The 22,186-nt window shown below is 43.5% G+C and overlaps 1 protein-coding gene across 1 annotated transcript; it reads right to left on the minus strand.

Annotated features, from left to right (window-relative positions):
* Window positions 1–2,162: 2,162 nt before the first annotated feature.
* Window positions 2,163–18,988, minus strand: LOC141147255 (fibrinogen-like protein 1-like protein). The gene is made up of 3 exons (XM_073634459.1): window positions 18,907–18,988; window positions 14,218–14,399; window positions 2,163–8,638 (listed from the first exon to the last, which is right to left on the minus strand). Exons 1-3 carry the CDS (start codon window positions 18,918–18,920, stop codon window positions 7,938–7,940), a joined length of 897 nt encoding a protein of 298 aa, XP_073490560.1. The 5' UTR covers window positions 18,921–18,988; the 3' UTR covers window positions 2,163–7,937.
* Between the last annotated feature and the right edge of the window lie 3,198 nt (window positions 18,989–22,186).

Raw genomic sequence — 22,186 nt, forward strand, 5'->3', positions numbered from 1 at the left:
CGCTGGTGAGGTTGCATTTGATGGGCGCTTCATTAAAAAGGGGGGTATACATGGGCGGGGCAAAGGGGTGGAGTCAAGGGCGGGGCCAAGGTGGGGCAGCAAAATTAGGTTTTCGCCCTAGGGTGTCAAAAATCCTTGCACCAGCCATGTTCACGGTGAAGGAAATATCACACATCTATCAATTTTGGACTGCTTCACTTGGTTGTTATTTGTATTTGAGCCCAGGGGTGGCTCACTGGACATTTTGTTTGATTTACATTTATTCCAATGCTTTGTAATATCACCATGTGCTACATTTTGTTTTTCTCTGCCAAAAGCATGCCACATGGAATCATTTGCACTTTAGCGCCAACCTACCTGTGTATGTTTTTTGTACCATATGTCACTTTCCAAGATTTATAGTGAGGTCATTCGGATTTGCACTTTATTATAGACCTTGATTATCCCTTTTGAGATTCACTCCGTTACTGTTTGCATTTGCACTTTACTCAAGTAGTTCAATTTAAGCCCTTACTTTAGAGTCCCCCATAATTACTCAATCTATATTCTGGACTTTTAACAGATATAGAGAAGAGAAGACTGCAGATAAACAGGTACAACTTATGTAGGAGGATTGGTTTAATCTCTGTGTATCACCTGAGGCCAGTCACTTCACCGGGGTATATGTGAGGGTTTTACAACCACTTTCATATTTAATTTTATTTATAGTCCCAATAATAATAATAAAGAAATTGTATACAGAAAAAAAAACACACCAGACAGTTCCTGAAATGTGTCTTCTTTCTTCTCTATGGATAAAACCATTAGTGTAACCATTACATCAGCGTTCAGGTGTCTCTTATCCTGGTTTACCAAAAGGTCCCCAGGTAATCCTATAGAGCCCGTACTGAGATACTACAAAGAGTACTAATACACAGATACAACAACAGTAACTCCATAGAAAACAAACACATCTTGTGATTTTCATGATGCCTGTTTTATTCAACTTTTATACCAATATAATGCTGCGCTATCCAAATGAAATCAAATGATAATCATACTAAATTCTTTTATTACTGACTGCAGTTCAATAGTGGTGGTGAGATATTCCATTCCTATGTAAAATATTAAGTGTACATAGGAATAGAATATCTCACCACCACTATTTAACTGCAGTCAGTAATAATAGGATTTAGTATGATTATCATTTGATTTCATTTGGATAGCACAGCATTATATTGGTATGAATTTTTATGTGGCACGAGTATATGGGGCGTGATCAATGCTAGCAGCTGTCCTTCAATCACCTCTAATTATCATTTGGATTTTCACATGGTAGCTCGCAAGACTTTGTATATATTTATATATATATTTTGGTGTGAATGCCTCAGTATTTGCACAGCCATCACGAATAATCCCCCATAATGTGTGAAATGTGTGTTCCATATGAACACCAGCTCCATCTAGTGGCCATAATGCAGTATTTTCTTAAATTGAGGTCTTTCAGGAAATACTACATTATTGTCACTAGATGGAGCTGATGTTCATAGGAAATTCACGTATTGGACACATGATGGGAATTATTCACGAAGGACTATACAGATGCTGATGTATTTTTTTAAAATAGACCCCCCCCCTTTGTGTCTTGTTTCTGAGGTTTATTGTAGGGGGCGTACTGAGATACTACAATGAGTACTAATACACAGATACAATAACAGTAACTCCATAGAAAAAAAACACATCTTGTGATTTTCATGATGCCTGTTTTATTAAACATTTGATTGATTTTGTAAATTAATTTTAATTTTGTGGTATATTTAAAAAAAAAAAAAAAATTTGGTATGAATGCCATCACGAATAATCCCCCCGTAATGTGTTAAATGTGTGTTCCCTATGACCACCAGCTCCATCTAGTATCCATAAAGCGGTATTTTCTTAATTGATGTATTTCAGGAAATACCATATTATGGCCACTAGATGGAGCTGGTGATCATAGGTGAACTCACATATTAGACACATTATAGGGATTATTCATGAGGACTATGCAGATACTGAGGCATTTTTTTAAATAGACCCCCTTTGTGTCTTGTTTCTGAGGTTCATTTTAGGGGCATACTGAGATACTACAAAGAGTACTAATAAACAAATACAACAACAGTAACTCCATAGAAAACAAACACATCTTGTGATTTTCATTATGCCCGTTTATTAAACATTTGATTGATTTTGCAAATTTCTTTTGTTATATTTGTAAAAAATAAAAGAATACAAATCAGTGTGAAAGTCTCAGTATTTGCACAGCTGTCACGAATAATCCCCCTTAATGTGTGAAACGTGTGTTCCATATGATCGCCAGCTCCATCTAGTGGCCAATATGTGGCATTTTCCTGATTGCAGTATTTCAGGAACATTATCACATTATGGCCACTAGATGGAGCTGGTGCATCATAGGAAATTCACATATTAGACACATTATGGGGATTAATCGCGAGGACTGTGCAGATGCTGAGGCATTTCTATTAATAGACCCCTTCGTGTCTTGGTTCGGAGATTTATTGTATAGATTGGGCCTGGTTATTCATTTTATAATATAGGAGGCATTTCTAAGGACTGAGGATCTTCAGTCTAACCAGTAGCCATGAAATTGCCACTACCGGCATGTCTTGGTGAAACATAGCCAGGAAATGCAGCTCCTTGACCACTGGAGGCAGCGCAATTTGCTTAAAGTTTATGTATAGCCAAAGCTTTTTTTTGTTGGATGTAGCAGGGAAGGGTTACAACCTCTGCCGGTTTAGTTTTTGCTATCTGTGTCCTGTAAGGAGATTTTTTTCTTCTCTTCCTTTACCAGATATGCAACGGGAAACATGAGGAAATCTCTACAAAGTGAAGAGGTGTCCCCACTGGAAGATCTGCCGTCTCCTTCTTCCAGACATAAAATGTTGTATTTGCCACCACCAGGGCAAATAGAGAGCGCTGACCTCCTCCGCTGGGATACAGACAGGAATGAAAATGTAAAAACACAACAAGAGCGCCAGTAGCTTTAATGATTCATCATAAGATCACATAACACGTTTCGGGGGCTCAAAACCTCCTTCATCGGGGCTCTTTTTTTTATTTCCTTTTGGAGCTCCGAGATGCGGGGCTTGTTGTTTCCCTATGAACAAAAAAAGTGACTCTGAAATCTCAGCACACAAAAAAAGGAAAAAGGTCCTGCAACCCTGAACTCCTTGGGGTGCAGGGCTCCTGATGGGGCACTCCATAGTCTACCTAGACTAAAGCCAGGTGGACCCTGCTCTATAGGGAGCTGATCCTCCCAGAAGTTGATTAGGGATCTCCAGAAGAGAGATGTGCAATATAGTGTATATAGTGCAGGAGTATGTAATGTGCAATATAGTGTATATAATGCGGGAGTGTGTAATGTGCAATATAGTGTATATAGTGCAGGAGTGTGTAATGTGCAATATAGTGCAGGAGTGTGTAATGTGCAATATAGTGCAGGAGTATGTAATGTGCAATATAGTGCAGGAGTGTGTATAGTGCGGGAGTGTGTAATGTGCAATATAGTGTGTATAGTGCAAGAGTGTGTAATGTGCAATATAGTGTGGGAGTGTGTAATGTGCTATATAGTGTATATAATGCGGGAGTGTGTAATGTGCTATATAGTGTATATAGTGCAGGAGTATGTAATGTGCAATATAGTGTATATAGTGCAGGAGTGTGTAATGTGCAATATAGTGTATATAGTGCAGGAATATGTAATGTGCAATATAGTGTATATAATGCAGGAGTGTATAATGTGCAATATAGTGTATATAGTGCAGGAGTATGTAATGTGCAATATAGTGTATATAGTGCAGGAGTATGTAATGTGCAATATAGTGTATATAGTGCAGGAGTATGTAATGTGCAATATAGTGTATATAGTGCAGGAATATGTAATGTGCAATATAGTGTATATAATGCAGGAGTGTGTAATGTGCAATATAGTGTGAATAGTGCGGGAATGTGTAATGTGCATTATAGTGTATATACTGCAGGAGTGTGTAATGTGCAATATTGTGTATATAGTGCGGGAGTATGTAATGTGCAATATAGTGTATATAATGTGCAAGTGTGTAATGTACAATATAGTCTATATACTGCAGGAGTATGTAATGTGCAATATAGTGTATACAATGTGGGTGTATGTAATGTGATATATAGTGTACATAATGTGGACGTGTGCAATGTGCAATATAGTGTATATAATGCAGGAGTGTGTAATGTGCAATATAGTGTATATAATACAGTGTGTAATGTGCATTATAGTGTAGTAATATGTCATGTGCAATATAATGTATATAATGCAGGTCTGTGTAATGTGCAATATAATGTATATAGTGGAGGTGTGTGTAATGTGCAATATAGTGTATATAATATGGGAGTGTGTAATGTGCAATATAGTGTATATAGTGCGGGAGTGTGTATTGTGCAATATAGTGTAGGAGTATGTAATGTGCAATATAGTGTATATACTGCAGGAGTGTGTAATGTACAATCTAGTGTATATAATGCAGGTGTGTGTAATGTGCAATATAGTGTATATAGTGCAGGTGTGTGTGATGTGCAATATAGTGTATATAATGCAGGGGTGTGTAATGTGCAATATAGTATATATAATGCGGGAGTATGTAATGTGCAATATAGTGTATATAATGCGGGAGTATGTACTGTGCAATATAGTGTATATAGTGCAGGTGTGTGTAATGTGCAATATAGTGTATATAGTGCAGGTGTGTGTAATGTGCAACATAGTGTACATAATGCGGGCATGTGTAATATGCAATATAGTGTATATAGTGCGGGAGTGTATAATGTGCAATATAGTGTATATAATGCAGGAGTGTGTAATGGGCAATATAATGTAGGAGTATGTAATGTGTAATGTAGTGTATATACTGCAGGAGTGTGTAATATGCAATATAGTGTATATAATGCAGGGGTGTGTAATGTGCAATATAGTATATATAATGCGAGAGTATGTAATGTGCAATATTGTGTATATAGTGCAGGAGTATGTAATATGCAATATAGTGTATATAATGCGGGTGTGTGTAATGTGCTATATAGTGTACATAATGTGGACGTGTGTAATGTGCAATATAGTGTATATAATGCAGGGGTGTGTAATGTGCAATATAGTGTATATAATGCAGGAGTGTGTAATGTGCAATATTGTGTATATAGTGCAGGAGTATGTAATATGCAATATAGTGTATATAATGTGCAAGTGTGTAATGTACAATATAGTCTATATACTGCAGGAGTATGTAATGTCGAGTATAGTGTATATAATGCGGGTGTGTGTAATGTGCTATATAGTGTACATAATGTGGACGTGTGTAATGTGCAATATAGTGTATACAGTGCAGGGGTGTGTAATGTGCAATATAGTGTATATAATGCAGGTGTGTGTAATGTGCAATATAGTGTATATAGTGCAGGTGTGTGTAATGTGCAATATAGTGTATGTAATGCAGGGGTGTGTAATGTGCAATATAGTGTATATAGTGTGGGAGTGTATAATGTGTAATATAGTGTATATAATGCAGGAGTATGTAATGTGCAATATAATGTAGGAGTATGTAATGTGCAATATAGTGTATATACTGCAGGAGTGTGTAATATGCAATATAGTGTATATAATGCAGGGGTGTGTAATGTGCAATATAGTGTATATAGTGCAGGTGTGTGTAATGTGCAATATAGTGTATATAATGCAGGGGTGTGTAATGTGCAATATAGTGTATATAATGCAGGAGTGTGTAATGTGCAATATTGTTTATATAGTGCGGGAGTATGTAATGTGCAATATAGTGTATATAATGCGGGTGTGTGTAATGTGCAATATAGAGTATATAATGCAGGAGTGTGTAATGTGCAATATAGTGTAAATAATACAGTATGTAATGTGCATTATAGTGTAGGAGTATGCCATGTGCAATATAGTGTATATAATGCAGGAGTATGTAATGTGCAATATAGTTTAGGAGTATGTAATGTGCAATATAGTGTATATACTGCAGGAGTGTGTAATGTGCAATATAGTGTATATAATGCAGGTGTATGTAATGTGCAATATAGTGTATATAATATGGGAGTGTGTATTGTGCAATATAGTGTAGGAGTATGTAATGTGCAATATATTGTATATACTGCAGGGGTGTGTAATGTACAATCTAGTGTTTATAATGCAGGTGTGTGTAATGTGCAATATAGTGTATATAATGCAGGAGTGTGTAATGTGCAATATAGTGTATATAATACAGTATGTAATGTGCATTATAGTGTAGGAGTATGTTGTGTGCAATATAGTGTATATAATGCAGGAGTATGTAATGTGCAATATAGTTTAGGATTATGTAATGTGCAATATAGTCTATATACTGCAGGAGTGTGTAATGTGCAATATAGTGTATATAATATGGGAGTGTGTATTGTGCAATATAGTGTAGGAGTATGTAATGTGCAATATATTGTATATACTGCAGGGGTGTGTAATGTACAATCTAGTGTATATAATGCAGATGTGTGTAATGTGCAATATAGTGTATATATTGCAGGGGTGTGTAATGTGCAATATAGTGTATATAGTGCAGGAGTATGTAATTTGAATGAAAATTAGGTCGATGGAGGAATCTCTCCCACCATTGTCTGTCCCCAGTACAAATCCACCCCCCTCCCCCAGATCAGTATATCCCCAGACATACTGGGGCAGACTGGTATGAGGGGGGATTGTACTGGAGGGAGACTGATATGAGGGAGGATTTACTGGGGGCAGACTGACCTGAAGGGGGGGAGGTGGGTGAGACCCCCAGTCCAATCATTACCCTCCCAGAGTCAGGTCTTTCTGAGTGTGCAGAATCCCTCTCTCTACAAACCTCGGCAGTGTCAGCAGCATGCACCGCACACATGGCACCGCACACATGGCACCGCACACATTGCACCCATGGATGATACACCACTGGGCAGAAGATATTTTTTACCTTAATGCAATGGACAATGTCCATTCCCAGGAGCGTGGCTCGGGAGCGAGCCTTCTCAAGTGTCCCCATAGCAAGAGACTTGCTACTAGGGGCATTCGGTAGGGAGCAGGAGACAGGTCCGCTGATGGGGGACCTAAAAAAAAAAAGAAGGATGATCCGGACTGCTCTGAGCAAAACAATTACACAGAGCAGGTAAGTATAACATGATTTTTTTTCTTCTAAATTATAACCTTTAGAATCACTTTTAATGATGAATTGAAGAGGGATGTGTGAAAGATCTCCAGAGTTAGTGAGACAGATGGAGGTAAATTATAAATCTCTGTTCAATGAATGTATCCTGGTGATTCTTCTTCCTTAAACCACATGTAATATTTAGGACCTGATGAAGGGTATTCTGAACCGCTGAAACGCGTTAGTTGTTTTATGTAATCATATAATAAATCATTAACCTTTTTCTACCAGTATAACTCATATGCAGGGTGGGTGGGCCTTAACGCCTAGCCCCTGTACATATGCAACCTTGCAGACTTTGATGCAACTTTACACTCTCGTCACATCAAAGTAGCGCAGGAACCTTTTCAAAGTCGCTGCGACTTTAAGTCGCATAGATCTGGACGGGTCCTATTGAAAACAATGGGCTGCGACTTATCGTGCGACTTTGTGTCCAAACGACAAGCCGCACAAGTGTGAATGGAGCCTAAAAGGGGCAGCAGCAAGGGGATAAAGCTACTTGGTTTGGCGCTCTTTTAGCGTTTTTAGGTTTTGAGTCCCATTCTGGGTATCCTTCGAAGGGTAGCCTTGCTTTTCATGAGCAACCTCCTAAAAAAAAATCTAGCAGAGGGTCTAATATTTTCCTATTATTTATTTAAAGAGTCTGGCTATACATACACTTTAACCAAATTGTAGGCGTTTTTCCATGACTCCGCCCCCATTCTAGCTATAGTGGATGGGATAGTATCCCCCAGCCCCCGGTAGCGGTATGGGGGAGCAGTTCTTTCTGCCTGGTCTGATCAGAATTCCGGTGGCCACACACGGGTTTCTCTCATTGCATATACTGTCCCAGTACACCTCGCCATCCGTATTGAGGAGGGCGGAGCGACAATTGTCAAACCACCACCCTCCTTTCAATACGTTAGCACAATTACGATCCCACCGGTCATTGTCCCTGTCCTTGGTGGAGAACATCATGTTGTCGTGAATTCCTGACTCATCCCAGAGGGTGAGGGCATCACCAGCGCTCCCAAAGTACTCCCCCAACCTCAGAGAATACCCGTTGGCCTCGCTGTCCACCCGGAAGCTGGAATAGTCAGCATAGTGCAGATTGCCCTGACTATCCTCCAAGAGGAACCTGACGGTGAAGGCGTTCTGCCTGGTGAGCAGATAGATCATCTCATTGCCCAGCCAGTGACTGCCCTGGAGATGACCAAACCCATTTTTGTATTCTGCCCAGTCACGTGACCAGAAGGAGGCATTATCATGGGCGAGCTTCCTCTGCAGAACGGTCCAGCCGTCCCCCTCGTAGCTGAGGTCACAATACACCACCATTGGGGGCGAGTCTTTGGGCCAGATGACGTAGAATCCGCTTCTTCTTCTGAGGTTCAAGTAAGCCGCTCTGCAGTCCTTCGCCACAAGTTCTGTGGAGGTAAAAGTATTTTTAAATAAGTAAAAGTTTAATATCAATAACATCATAACCCAACAAAAAAGATAATCTACTGTAAGATATAAAATATATATAATAGTAATAATATATATAATAGTAATTTATTTATATATATATATATATATATATATACACACATATAATTTATTATGACACTATATTACCAAAAGTATTGGGACGCCTGCCTTTACACACACATGAACTTTAATGACACCCCAGTCTTAGTCCGTGGGGTTCAATATTGAGTTGGCTCCGCCCTTTGCAACTATAACAGCTTCAACTCTTCTGGGAAGGCCGTCCACAAGGTTTAGGAGTGTGTCTATGGGAATGTTTGACCATTCTTCCAGAAGAGCATTTGTGAGGTCAGGCACTGATGAGAAGGCCTGGCTCGCAGTCTCCACTCTAATTCATCCCAAAGGTGTTCTGACGGGTTGAGGTCAGGACTCTGTGCAGGCCAGTCAAGTTCCTCCACCCTAAACTCGCTCATCCATGTCTTTATGGACCTTGCTTTGTGCACTGGTACGCAGTCATGTTGGAACAGGAAGGGACCATCCTCAAACTGTTCCCACAAAGTTGGGAGCATGAAATTGTCCAAAATGTCTTGGGAGCGTGCACAGGACAGGATAGGGAGCGTGCACAGGACAAGATAGGGATGGTGCACAGGACAAGATAGGGAGCATGCACAGGACAGGATAGGGAGCGTGCACAGGACAAGATAGGGAGTGTGCACAGGACAAGATAGGGAGCGTGCACAGGACAAGATAGGGAGCGTGCACAGGACAGGATAGGGAGCGTGCACAGGACAGGATAGGGAGCGTGCACAGGACAAGATAGGGAGCGTGCACAGGACAAGATAGGGAGCGTGCACAGCACAGGATAGGGATGGTGCACAGGACAAGATAGGGAGCATGCACAGGACAGGATAGGGAGCGTGCACAGGACAAGATAGGGAGCGTGCACAGGACAAGATAGGGAGCGTGCACAGGACAAGATAGGGAGGGTGCACAGGACAAGATAGGGAGCGTGCACAGGACAGGATAGGGAGGGTGCACAGGATAGGGAGCGTGCACAGGACAAGATAGGGAGGGTGCACAGGACAAGATAGGGAGCGTGCACAGGACAGGACAGGGAGCGTGCACAGGACAGGACAGGGAGCGTGCACAGGACAAGATAGGGAGCGTGCACAGGACAGGTTAGGGAGCACGCACAGGACAGGATAGGGAGGGTGCACAGGACAGGATAGGGAGCGTGCACAGGACAGGATAGGGAGCGTGCACAGGACAAGATAGGGAGGGTGCACAGGACAGGATAGGGAGCGTGCACAGGACAGGATAGGGAGCGTGCACAGGACAAGATAGGGAGCGTGCACAGGACAAGATAGGGAGGGTGCACAGGACAGGATAGGGAGCGTGCACAGGACAGGATAGGGAGCGTGCACAGGACAAGATAGGGAGCGTGCACAGGACAAGATAAGGAGGGTGCACAGGACAAGATAGGGAGGGTGCACAGGACAGGATAGGGAGCATGCACAGGACAAGATAGGGAGTCGTGCACAGGACAAGATAGGGAGCATGCACAGGACAGGACAGGATAGAGAGGTTGCACAGGATAGGGAGCATGCAAAGGACAAGATAGGGATCATGCAGAGGACAAAATAGGGAGCATGCAGAGGACAAGTTAGGGAGCGCGCTAAGGACAGGATAGGGAGGGTGCACAGGACAAGATAGGGAGTGTGCACAGGACAAGATAGGAAGCATGCACAGCACAGGATAGGGAGCGTGCACAGGATAGGGAGCATGCACAGGATAGGATAGGGAGCGTGCACAGGACAAGATAGGGAGCGTGCACAGGACAAGATAGGGAGGGTGCACAGCACAGGATAGGGAGCGTGCACAGCACAGGATAGGGAGCGTGCACAGCACAGGATAGGGAGCGTACACAGCACAGGATAGGGAGCGTGCACAGCACAGGATAGGGAGCGTGCACAGCACAGGATAGGGAGCGTGCACAGCACAGGATAGGGAGCGTGCACAGAATAGGATAGGGAGCGTGCACAGGACAAGATAAGGAGCGTGCACAGGACAAGATAGGGGGCGTGCACAGGACAAGATAGGGGGCGTGCACAGGACAGGATAGGGAGGGTGCACAGGATAGGATAGGGAGCGTGCACAGGACAAGATAGGGAGCGTGCACAGGACAAGATAGGGAGGGTGCACAGCACAGGATAGGGAGCGTGCACAGCACAGGATAGGGAGCGTGCACAGCACAGGATAGGGAGCGTACACAGGATAGGATAGGGAGCGTGCACAGCACAGGATAGGGAGCATGCACAGCACAGGATAGGGAGCGTGCACAGAATAGGATAGGGAGCGTGCACAGGACAAGATAAGGAGCGTGCACAGGACAAGATAGGGGGCGTGCACAGGACAAGATAGGGGGCGTGCACAGGACAAGATAGGGGGCGTGCACAGGACAGGATAGGGAGGGTGCAAAGGACAGGATAGGGAGCGTGCACAGGACAGGATAGGGAGGGTGCAAAGGACAGGATAGGGAGCGTGCACAGGACAGGATAGGAAGCGTACACAGGACAAGATAGGGAGCGTGCACAGGACAAGATAGGGAGCGTGCACAGGACAAGATAGGGAGCGTGCACAGGACAGGATAGGGAGGGTGCAAAGGACAGGATAGGGAGCGTGCACAGGACAAGATAGGGAGCGTGCACAGGACAAGATAGAGAGGGTGCACAGGACAAGATAGGGAGCGTGTACAGGACAGGATAGGGAGCGTACACAGGACAGGATAGGGAGCGTGCACAGGACAAGATAGGGAGCGTGCACAGGACAAGATAGGGAGGGTGCACAGGACAAGATAGGGAGCGTGCACAGGACAAGATAGGGAGGGTGCACAGGACAGGATAGGGGGCGTGCACAGAACAAGATAGGGAGCGTGCACAGGACAAGATAGGGAGGGTGCACAGGACAGGATAGGGGGCGTGCACAGAACAAGATAGGAAGCGTTCACAGGATAGGATAGGGAGCGTGCACAGGATAGGATAGGGAGCGTGCACAGGATAGGATAGGGAGCGTGCACAGGATAGGATAGGGAGGGTGCACAGGACAAGATAGGGAGCGTGCACAGGACAAGATAGGGAGCGTTCACAGGACAAGATAGGGAGCGTGCACAGGACAAGATAGGGAGGGTGCACAGGATAGGATAGGGAGCGTGCACAGGATAGGATAGGGAGCGTGCACAGGATAGGATAGGGAGGGTGCACAGGACAAGATAGGGAGCGTGCACAGGACAAGATAGGGAGCGTTCACAGGATAGGATAGGGAGCGTGCACAGGATAGGATAGGGAGCGTGCACAGGATAGGATAGGGAGCGTGCACAGGATAGGATAGGGAGGGTGCACAGGACAAGATAGGGAGCGTGCACAGGACAAGATAGGGAGCGTTCACAGGATAGGATAGGGAGCGTGCACAGGATAGGATAGGGAGCGTGCACAGGATAGGATAGGGAGCGTGCACAGGACAAGATAGGGAGCGTGCACAGGACAAGATAGGGAGCGTGCACAGGACAAGATAGGATAGGATAGGGAGCGTGCACAGGACAAGATAGGGAGCGTGCACAGGACAAGATAGGGAGGGTGCACAGGACAGGATAGGGGGCGTGCACAGAACAAGATAGGAAGCGTGCACAGGACAGGATAGGGAATGTGCACAGGATAGGATAGGGAGGGTGCACAGGACAAGATAGGGAGCGTGCACAGGACAAGATAGGGAGCGTGCACAGGATAGGATAGGGAGCGTGCACAGGATAGGATAGGGAGCGTGCACAGGATAGGATAGGGAGCGTGCACAGGACAAGATAGGGAGCGTGCACAGGATAGGATAGGGAGCGTGCACAGGATAGAATAGGGAGCGTGCACAGGACAAGATAGGGAGCGTGCACAGGATAGGATAGGGAGCGTGCACAGGATAGGATAAGGAGCGTGCACAGGATAGAATAGGGAGCGTGCACAGGACAAGATAGGGAGCGTGCACAGGATAGGATAGGGAGCGTGCACAGGATAGGATAGGGAGCGTGCACAGGATAGGATAGGGAGCGTGCACAGGACAAGATAGGGAGCGTGCACAGGATAGGATAGGGAGCGTGCACAGGATAGGATAGGGAGCGTGCACAGGACAAGATAGGGAGCGTGCACAGGATAGGATAGGGAGCGTGCACAGGATAGGATAGGGAGCGTGCACAGGATAGGATAGGGAGCGTGCACAGGACAGGATAGGGAGCGTGCACAGGATAGGATAGGGAGCGTGCACAGGACAAGATAGGGAGCGTGCACAGGATAGGATAGGGAGCGTGCACAGGATAGGATAGGGAGCGTGCACAGGATAGGATAGGGAGCGTGCACAGGACAGGATAGGGAGCGTGCACAGGACAGGATAGGGAGCGTGCACAGGACAGGATAGGGAGCGTGCACAGGATAGGATAGGGAGCGTGCACAGCACAGGATAGGGAGCGTGCACAGGATAGGATAGGGAGCGTGCACAGGACAGGATAGGGAGCGTGCACAGGATAGGATAGGGAGCGTGCACAGGACAAGATAGGGAGGGTGCACAGGACAAGATAGGGAGGGTGCACAGGACAAGATAGGGAGGGTGCACAGGACAAGATAGGGAGCGTGCACAGGATAGGATAGGGAGGGTGCACAGGACAGGGAGTCGTGCAAACAGCAGCAAGAGATTGAAAAAAACCCAAGCCATGGTATACTGAATAGTTTAGAATGATTGATGTAAAAAAAAATATTTTAGTTTCGTGTCACTTTAAGAAGTAATGCAACAACTAGTACTGATTTGCACCTTCTGTATGACAGAAAATAAAACACAAACCATATAAAGATCTGCTACAAATCCACAGAGATCGAACAATAACCTTCAATATATTGTAACAGATTTCACAGTAAGGCAGATAAAGTGAAAGGAGTTCATGAACAAGGAAGCCGGTTGTAATGCTGAACTTTGATTGGATGTTGTGCTCATCTATGGCAAAGGAGATTTATGCCCCACACACACTGTTAGATTTTCTGCAGATTTTTGTCTTCGGATTTACCAAAACCATGTAGTACAAGGGCCGGCCTGACTGCATACGAATGGAAACTCTTAAGGTTTGACCTCATATTATATGATTTGGGTAAATCTGAAGAAAACAAATCTGCAGGAAATTTAATAGTGTGTATGGGGTCTGGGGAAAAGAAAAGAAGTAAGGGTCTCAGGGTGGCTCCTTTCTCTTTCAGCATCCAATGGAGTCACTCTTGTAGACTTGAGTTGTGCCTCCCTATGTTGTGTTCAGCAATAGAAACACACAGCCCCATAGCCTAGGATGGCAGGGTAATTCCCTCTCCAAAATGTCAGACTAGCTCCAGACTGAACTGTCCACTTTTAACTCTGTCCTGTGAAGACTGGAAGTTCAGGGAAGCAGCACTGAAAGTTCTGGGTATTCTTTTAATACAAAGAATGAACCAAACATGGTAATGCCCCTAATGCCCCCACTCACCGCGGTAGACCCCAGAGGCTGGGACGTTGATCAGCTCTCCAAGTTGTGTCTCGCTGAGCAGGTGCTTGTTAGCAATCTGATTGTACAGATCTGGGCGGGGTACAAAAGTCAGGAAGGCGTTGCAGGTGATCCCGGTGAAGGTGAGCAGGAAGAACGGGCGAAAAATCCACCGAGGAACCATCCTGAAAATACAGAAAATGATTTCTATGACACTGAAAATGGTGAATACATGGCAGGATGCTGAGAAGTGGCACCTCGCCCGGCACCCATTAATGTCATGGTGCTGAGAGAGGAGGAGGGGTGCCAACAAACAGATAAAGCCCAATAAACTTTCAGGTAAAATCAGCCACATACATCCCGGGTGCGTCACCACAAACGGTGTGCAAGTCTTTTATTTATTTTCTTAAGCAGCCACAGCCTAGTAGAAAAGCCTGTTCCCTGCCAGCATGCTGCAGTGAAGAACTCTTGCTCTGTGTTGGAAGCAGTGGTCTCTCTGCCGAGGTCTGACATACCTCCTGCCGAGTCACAGCTCTCTAAGAGCCCTTTCACACTGAAAGCGCCCGGGCGTCAGCGGTAAAACTGCACTATTTTTACCGCCGCTTTACTGTTGCTTTGGTGGCGCTATTCGGACACTAGCGGGGGTGGTTTTAACCCCGGCTAGCAGCCAAAAAAGGGTTAAAACCCCCCGCAAAACGCCGCTGCAGAGGCTATGGATGCCGAATGATGGACTCGGGAGAGCGCCCGCAAGGTAACCCCCCCCCCCCCCGGGAGAGAGCTTCTCCCAGGGGGTTATCTAAAGGGGGGAGGAGCCGAGAGAGCCGCAGAGGGACCCCAGAAAACCAGGAGGAGGAGGTAAGTATAACATGTTTGTTATTTTTTTTTTAAAGGAACCTTTAGTATCACTTTAATAATTTCTGCAGTGCTTTTTCCTTTGCTTTCTGCTTTTTTGTTTTTGTTTTTTTACAGCGATTTTAACGCAGTTTGTGTTTTTATGCTTTTTTGGGAGGGGAATTGTTGTTGGGCAGATTTAAAAACGCAAATCGCTGTAAAAAGCTTTTCTGCAGCTTCTCTATTGAAGTCTATTGAACTAAAAAAAGCACTGTTTTGGGTTTTAAAAAGTCTCTGGTCCTTTCCAAAAAAACGCAGAGGCACAAGAATGCATTGATGTGAATGCCTTCCATAGGAACCCATGTTAAAAAAAAATGTCCTACATTTCTGCAAAAATTTCTGTAAAATCTGGTGCAGCTCTGCAGAGAAACCAATCAGCTCCCAGGATTCTTCCTGGGTTCACACTGACTGCGGGAATGAAAGTGTGCGAGTTCAGATGGACTTTCTCCATTATATTCCCGCAAGTCTGTCCCAACTTCGGGGGGGGGGGGGGGGGGGATTTCAGAGACATATGTGCGGGTTTCTGCACAGATGTCAATTAAAATCGCACCCCCAAATCGCGAAAAGTATTTCAGAAACTACTTTTGGGAATCGGAAATCGCACCGTTTCGGACGCTGCATTTGCCGCCATTTTGGCATGCGACTTGACATGTCAAGTCACATCAATGTGAACCAGGGCTGATTGTCAAAGCTTAATTAACCACTTGCCGCCCCCCATATAGCAGAATGATGGCGGCAAAGTGGTTGTGTTATCCCGATCGGACGTGATCAGGAAAACAGAGCCGGCGCGCAGAGCGAAGATCGGAGGTGCGGTGTGTCAGTCTGATACACCGCAACTCCGATCATGGTATGACGCCTCTGACAGTGGCTTCATACCATGTGATCAGCTGTGACCAATCACATTGATTATCAGCACAGCCCCCATCAAAAGGTGCCCATCAGCTGCCAATCAGTGCCCAACACCTGCCGGCCTCTCCCTATAATAAACGAAAAAGTGCCAGTCAGTGCCCCATCAGTATTGCCTGTCAGTGCCAATCAGTGCCACTCGGTAATGCCTGTCAGTAGAATCTCATCAGTGCCGCCTATCAGTGCCGCCTATCAGTGCCACCTATCAGTGCCGCCTATCAGTGCCCATCAGTTTTTGTTTTTTTTTTTAATTGTCGGTCTTTTTCCGTTTATAGCACAAAAATTAAAAACCGCAGAGATGATCAAATACCACCAAAAGAAAGCTCTATTTGTGGGAAGAAAATGATAAAATTTTAGTTTGGGTACAGCGTAGCATGACCGCGCAATTGTCATTCAAAGTGCGACAGCGCTGAAAGCTGAAAATTGCCCTGGGCAGGAAAGGGGGGAGAGTGAGTGCCAACCAGTATTGAAGTGGTTAAACAAGCTGAGGGTAGAAGCTGATTGGCTACCATGCACAGCTGTACCCGATTTTTTTTTCTCTTCGCTCTCCAGTTTTAATAAATCAACTAGATAGAATAAGAAAACATAGATAGACTCTTTATCTATCTACTGTTCATTTTTCTATGTTTTCATACATAGTCTATGTATCTTTTTTACTTAGTCTATCTATCTATCTATCTATCTATCTATCTATCTATCTATCTATCTATCTATCTATCTATCTATCTATCTATCTATCTATCTATCTATCTATCTATCTATTTATCTATCTATCTATCTATCTATCTATCTATCTATCTATCTATCTATCTATCTATCTATCTATCCACATATACAATGTCCATCTGCAGCCTAGAGGGGACAGGGAGGGGGGCGGGAGGAGCGCCGACAGATTACATACAGTAAGAATCTCCTATGATAGACAGAACAGCGGTCCAATGGCGGCCCAGAAGACAGGACTTCCTATTACAGAGGCTGCTAAGTAAACAGGAGATTCTCACTGTATGTAATCTGAAGGCACTCGTCCCGCCCCCCTCCCTGCCCCCTCCGAGGCAGCTAAAATTGATGTATTGCCGTATAACACATCCCAACCACGACACTACCTGCCTGGAGTTCACATGTTCTCCCTGTGCCTGTGTGGGTTTCCTCCGGGTACTCCGGTTTCCTCCCACACTCCATAGACATGCTGGTAGGTTAATTGGATCCTGTCTAAATTGTTCCTAGTATGTATGAATGTGAGTTAGGGACCTTAGAGTGTAAGCTCCTTGAGGGTAGGGACTGATGTGAATGTACAATGTATATGTAAAGCGCATCGTAAATTGATGGCGCTATATAAGTACCTGAAATAAATAAATAAAATAAATAACACGCACAGGCTATTTGCACCCAATTTTCATGGTGAAAAAGTGAGTGTTATACGCCAATAAATATATATATATATATATATATATATATATATATATATATATATAAAAATTTTTTTTTTTTTTTTCTATTCTGTTCCATTGTTTTTCTATTATTTTCTATTCTAATCTTTTCTATTTGAATTCAAATTCATCCTATATGAAATTCGAATTTTGTAAGATGTTTTATATATATATAATATTTTTTCTGTGCTGGTCTATTGTTTTTCTATGCTATTCTTTTCCATTATTTTCTATTTTATTCTAATCTTTTCTATTTGAATGTGAATTCATTCTATACGAAATTCGAATTTTGGAAAATGGTTATATAGAAATAGAATGAAATTGAATTCTAATAGGAAAGACTAGAATAGAAAAAACAATAGAACGGAATAGAAAAAAATATTTTATATATATATATATATCACCATCATCCGAAATTGGAATTTGGTACGGAATGAATTCGAATTCGAATAGAAAAGATTAGAATAGAATATATTATATTCTTTTCTATTATTTTCTATTCTATTCTAATCTTTTCTATTCGAATTCACTTTCATTCTATACGAATTTCGCAAAATGGTTATATATAGTTTACTTTTTCAAATTCGATCAAATTTTTTCGAATGCGGTAGAATTTTTTCAAATTTGATAGTTTTTTTTCGAGTGCGGCAGAATTTTTTCGAATCTTATAGGTTTTTTTTTTCGAATACGGGCAACTTTTTTTTAAATTCGAATACGAAACTAAACAAATCCCAAAAACGAATGCAACAAATTTAACTAAACGAATTTAGTTAAATAATGGATTGAAACGAAACTAAACAAATTTTTTCATCCTGCACATGTCTACAATATTTATCTATCTATCTATCTATCTATCTATCTATCTATCTATCTATCTATCTATCTATCTATCTATCTATCTATCTATCTATCTATCTATCTATCCCCAAGTAAAATAAGATGGTGATAGAATAAGTGAGAAAATATAGATATAAAAAGTAACTGTCAATAGGTAAAGAGGTAGAGATAGAATAAGAATTAATAGATAAATAGAATAAGTAAGAAAAGATAGATTGATTAACCAATAGATAGAAAAGATAGCACTATATAGATAAATATTGATTTACTAAAACTGGGGAGTGAAAAATCTGGCGCATAAAAACCAATCAGCTTCCAGTTTGTTTTTCAAAGTTTAATTGAACAAGCTGACGTTAGAAGCTGATTGGCCGCCATGAACAGCTGATCCAGATTTTGCACTCTCCAGTTTTAGTATATTAACTAGATAGATAGAAGAAGAATTAATAGGTAGACAGACTAAGTAAAAATACATAGAATTACATAGAATAGAATACATAGAATAAGTAAGAAACTATAGATGGATTAACGGAGAGATAGAAAAGATAACGGTATATAGATAAAGATGGATAGAATAAGTACAGATAGACATGTAGATAAAAGAAGGAAACAGATAGTAATTATATCTCCGTACTTTGCTCCTTGCATTGATCTCAGCAGGTTTTCCTCGAAGTGCTGGAATTGGTTTTCCTCTAAATTTTATATGTCAGTAAATTTGGGCGGGGGGAGGGGAAGCCGTTTTATAGGAGAAAGGTGGACGTGTCTACCAATAACTGCTGAATGTAAATTAGAATTGACTTAGAGGTGGAGATACCAATGTGAAAACATGAACTCCTATTTATTACACACAATCTTCACCTTTTATTTCCATCTCTGTGACTCACTAGGAGATTTCCCTTCACTTCCAGTCCCAGATACACAACAGGAAGTGAGAGGAACTTCCCCCAAAGTGAAAGGAAACACCTCATTTTTAATTTTTTTGTCACCAAAACAAGGGTCCTCGTTACAAGATTTCCCTTCTTTTCCTGTTCCAGTGATAAGTAAATTAGAGGCATGTTTATAAAGCATTGGAATCCGACATTCACCAGACATTCACTGCAGGTGCCCCTACTCTTCCACTGTTGTCGGTGCCCGGACAAGATCATCCAGATGCCAAATTGCCCCCCTGCCCCTTCATTATGTGCGAGTTTATGAGGAGGAGGAGGGGGAGAAAGCACAGCCCGCACCTCCTCCCGACTCTCTCCTTCCCTCCTTGCTGCTTCCAGCGCTGGGCTGACAGAAGTAGTGATGTCGCTGTTACTACTCATGTCAGCCTTATAGAAGAAGGTACTTGCGGCGCCCCCATCCAGGGTTGCGGCAAGGATTTTTGACACCCTAGATGAAAACTCATTATGCCGCCCCCCTGGCTCCATCCCTGACCCCACCCCCTTTTCCCTGCCCATGTATGCCCCGCCTTTTTAATGAAAAAAGGTAGCCTCACCAGCGCCCATCAAATGCAGCCTCACCAGTGCCCATCAAATGCAGCCTCACCAGAGCCCATCAATGCAGCCTCACCAGCGTCTATCAAATGCAGCCTCACCAGCGTCTATCAAATGCAGCCTCACCAGCGTCTATCAAATGCAGCCTACCAGAGCCCATCAAATGCAGCCTCACCAGAGCCCATCAATGCAGCCTCACCAGAGCCCATCAATGCAGCCTCACCAGCGTCTATCAAATGCAGCCTCACCAGCGTCTATCAAATGCAGCCTACCAGAGCCCATCAATGCAGCCTCACCAGCGTCTATCAAATGCAGCCTCACCAGCGTCTATCAAATGCAGCCTCACCAGCGTCTATCAAATGCAGCCTCACCAGTGCCCATCAATGAATGTTTGCTTGCTTCCATTCATTCAGAAGTCTGGACACAGACACAGTCCTTCACTGCCGCTGCGCCTCTGACACTATGTATGAACAGAGCGGCCACTGCCTGCTGATGCTGAGACTTAGTTGCTTGCTGCAGAGAGAAGAAAGTAGAAACACCAGTGGCTGAGTGCCCTAGGCAGCAGGGTGCCCTAGGCATCTGCCTAGTTTGCCTAGTGGTAGCACCAGCCCTGCCTCCATCCCTACAATACACGCTGAGCCCAGGGCAGCTGACCCTTCTGCCCACCCCCCGTCCCAGCCCTGACTGGCGTCACCAGTCAGACAGAGAGAGTGAACCTCCCCAGCTGGGACACAGATAGAGGTACTTAGTGGTGCACTGAAAAGGAAAATTCTGGTGCCAAAACCGGAAATTCAGGATACTCCTGACCAAAAACCGAAACAGACCGTTTAAAAATTTTTTCTCTTTAACCACTTATGGACCGCCTGCCGTCGTTATATGGCGGCTGTTTGAAGGAGGATATTGTTGTTATGGCAGCAGCTAGCTGCCATAACCCCGGTATCCCCATGTTCAGCGGGCGGTCCGCTACATGATAAAAGTGGTCTCTGTGGCGGATTCGCAGCAAGATCACTTTTATCGGTGGCGGGAGATGGCCCCCCCTCCCGCCGCGACCTGGTGCCCCCCCGCCACTTACTGGAGCCGTCGGCAGCGGCGGAGGCGATCGCGTCCTGTCAGTAGCTGCGTATGGAGATGAGTGAGGGGTAGATGGCCCCCACCCGTCTCCATACAATTGCTGGGCGGAAGTGACGTCAAAACGTCACTTCCCCCACAGCTTTTAAAGGGCCATTTTTTTTTAATAATTTTTTTAAATTACAATTTTTTTTTTATTGCATTTTAGTGTAAATATGAGATGTGAGGTCTTTTTGACCCCCAGATCTGATATTTAAGAGGTCCTGTCATGCTTTTTTTCTATTACAAGGGATGTTTACATTCCTTGTAATAAGAATAAAAGTGACAATTTTTATTTTTTTTAAAAAACAGTGTAACAATAAAAGGTAAAATAAATAATACATTTTTTTTTTTTTTTTAAACGCGCCCCTTCCCGACGAGCTCGCATACAGAACCGAACGCATATGTGAGTAGCGCCCACATATGAAAACGGTGTTCAAACCACACATGTGAGGTATCGCCACGATCGGTAGAGAAAAAGCAATAATTCTAGCCATAGACCTCCTCTGTAACTCAAAACATGCAACCTGTAGAATTTTTTAAACGTCGCCTATGGAGATTTTTAAGGGTAAGAGTTTGTCGCCATTCCACGAGCGGGCGCAATTTTGAAGCGTGACATGTTGGGTATCAGTTTACTCGGCGTAACATTATCTTTCCCAATATAAAAAAAATTGGGCTAACTTTACTGTTGTCTTCTTTTTTAATTAAAAAAAAGTGTATTTTTTCCAAAAAAAGTGCGCTTGTAAGACAGCTGCGCAAATACTGTGTGACAGAAAGTATTGCAACGACCGCCATTTTATTCTCTAGTGTGTTAGAAAAAAAATGTATAATGTTTGGGGGTTCTAAGTAATTTTCTAGAAAAAAAAAAAACTGTTTTTAACTTGTAAACAACAAATCTCAGAAAGAGGCTCGATCCTTAATTTTATTAATGTGTCTGGTGTTTTTTGCATTGTCAATAAGTCAAAGTCAATAGGACGCGATTTTTGCATTGAAGTCAATGGGACGGGATTTTCCATTGCAGTCAATAGGGGTGTTTTTGCATTGAAGTCAATGGGATGCAGCATGCTATTATCGGCACTTTTTTTTTTTCTATCGGTAAAGCGCGGATAACCGTATTACTGGCCGATTAATGTTTGGCGGCCGATTTATACACATTTATACTTTTTTTTTTTCTTCCAGAATTCTGATCCAACCACCAATCCTGTGGAAGTTGCTATCATAGCCAATGGTGGTTTAATGTGACGTCAATTGGAAGTTTCTATTTTCTCTGGCCACTGAGGAAGTGAATTTGGCGCAGTCAGCCGGACTTAACGCTCTCTGACTGGAGGG

Source organism: Aquarana catesbeiana, linkage group LG06, assembly GCF_042186555.1.
Source record: "Aquarana catesbeiana isolate 2022-GZ linkage group LG06, ASM4218655v1, whole genome shotgun sequence".
In the NCBI taxonomy this organism is placed as follows: Eukaryota; Metazoa; Chordata; class Amphibia; order Anura; family Ranidae; genus Aquarana; species Aquarana catesbeiana.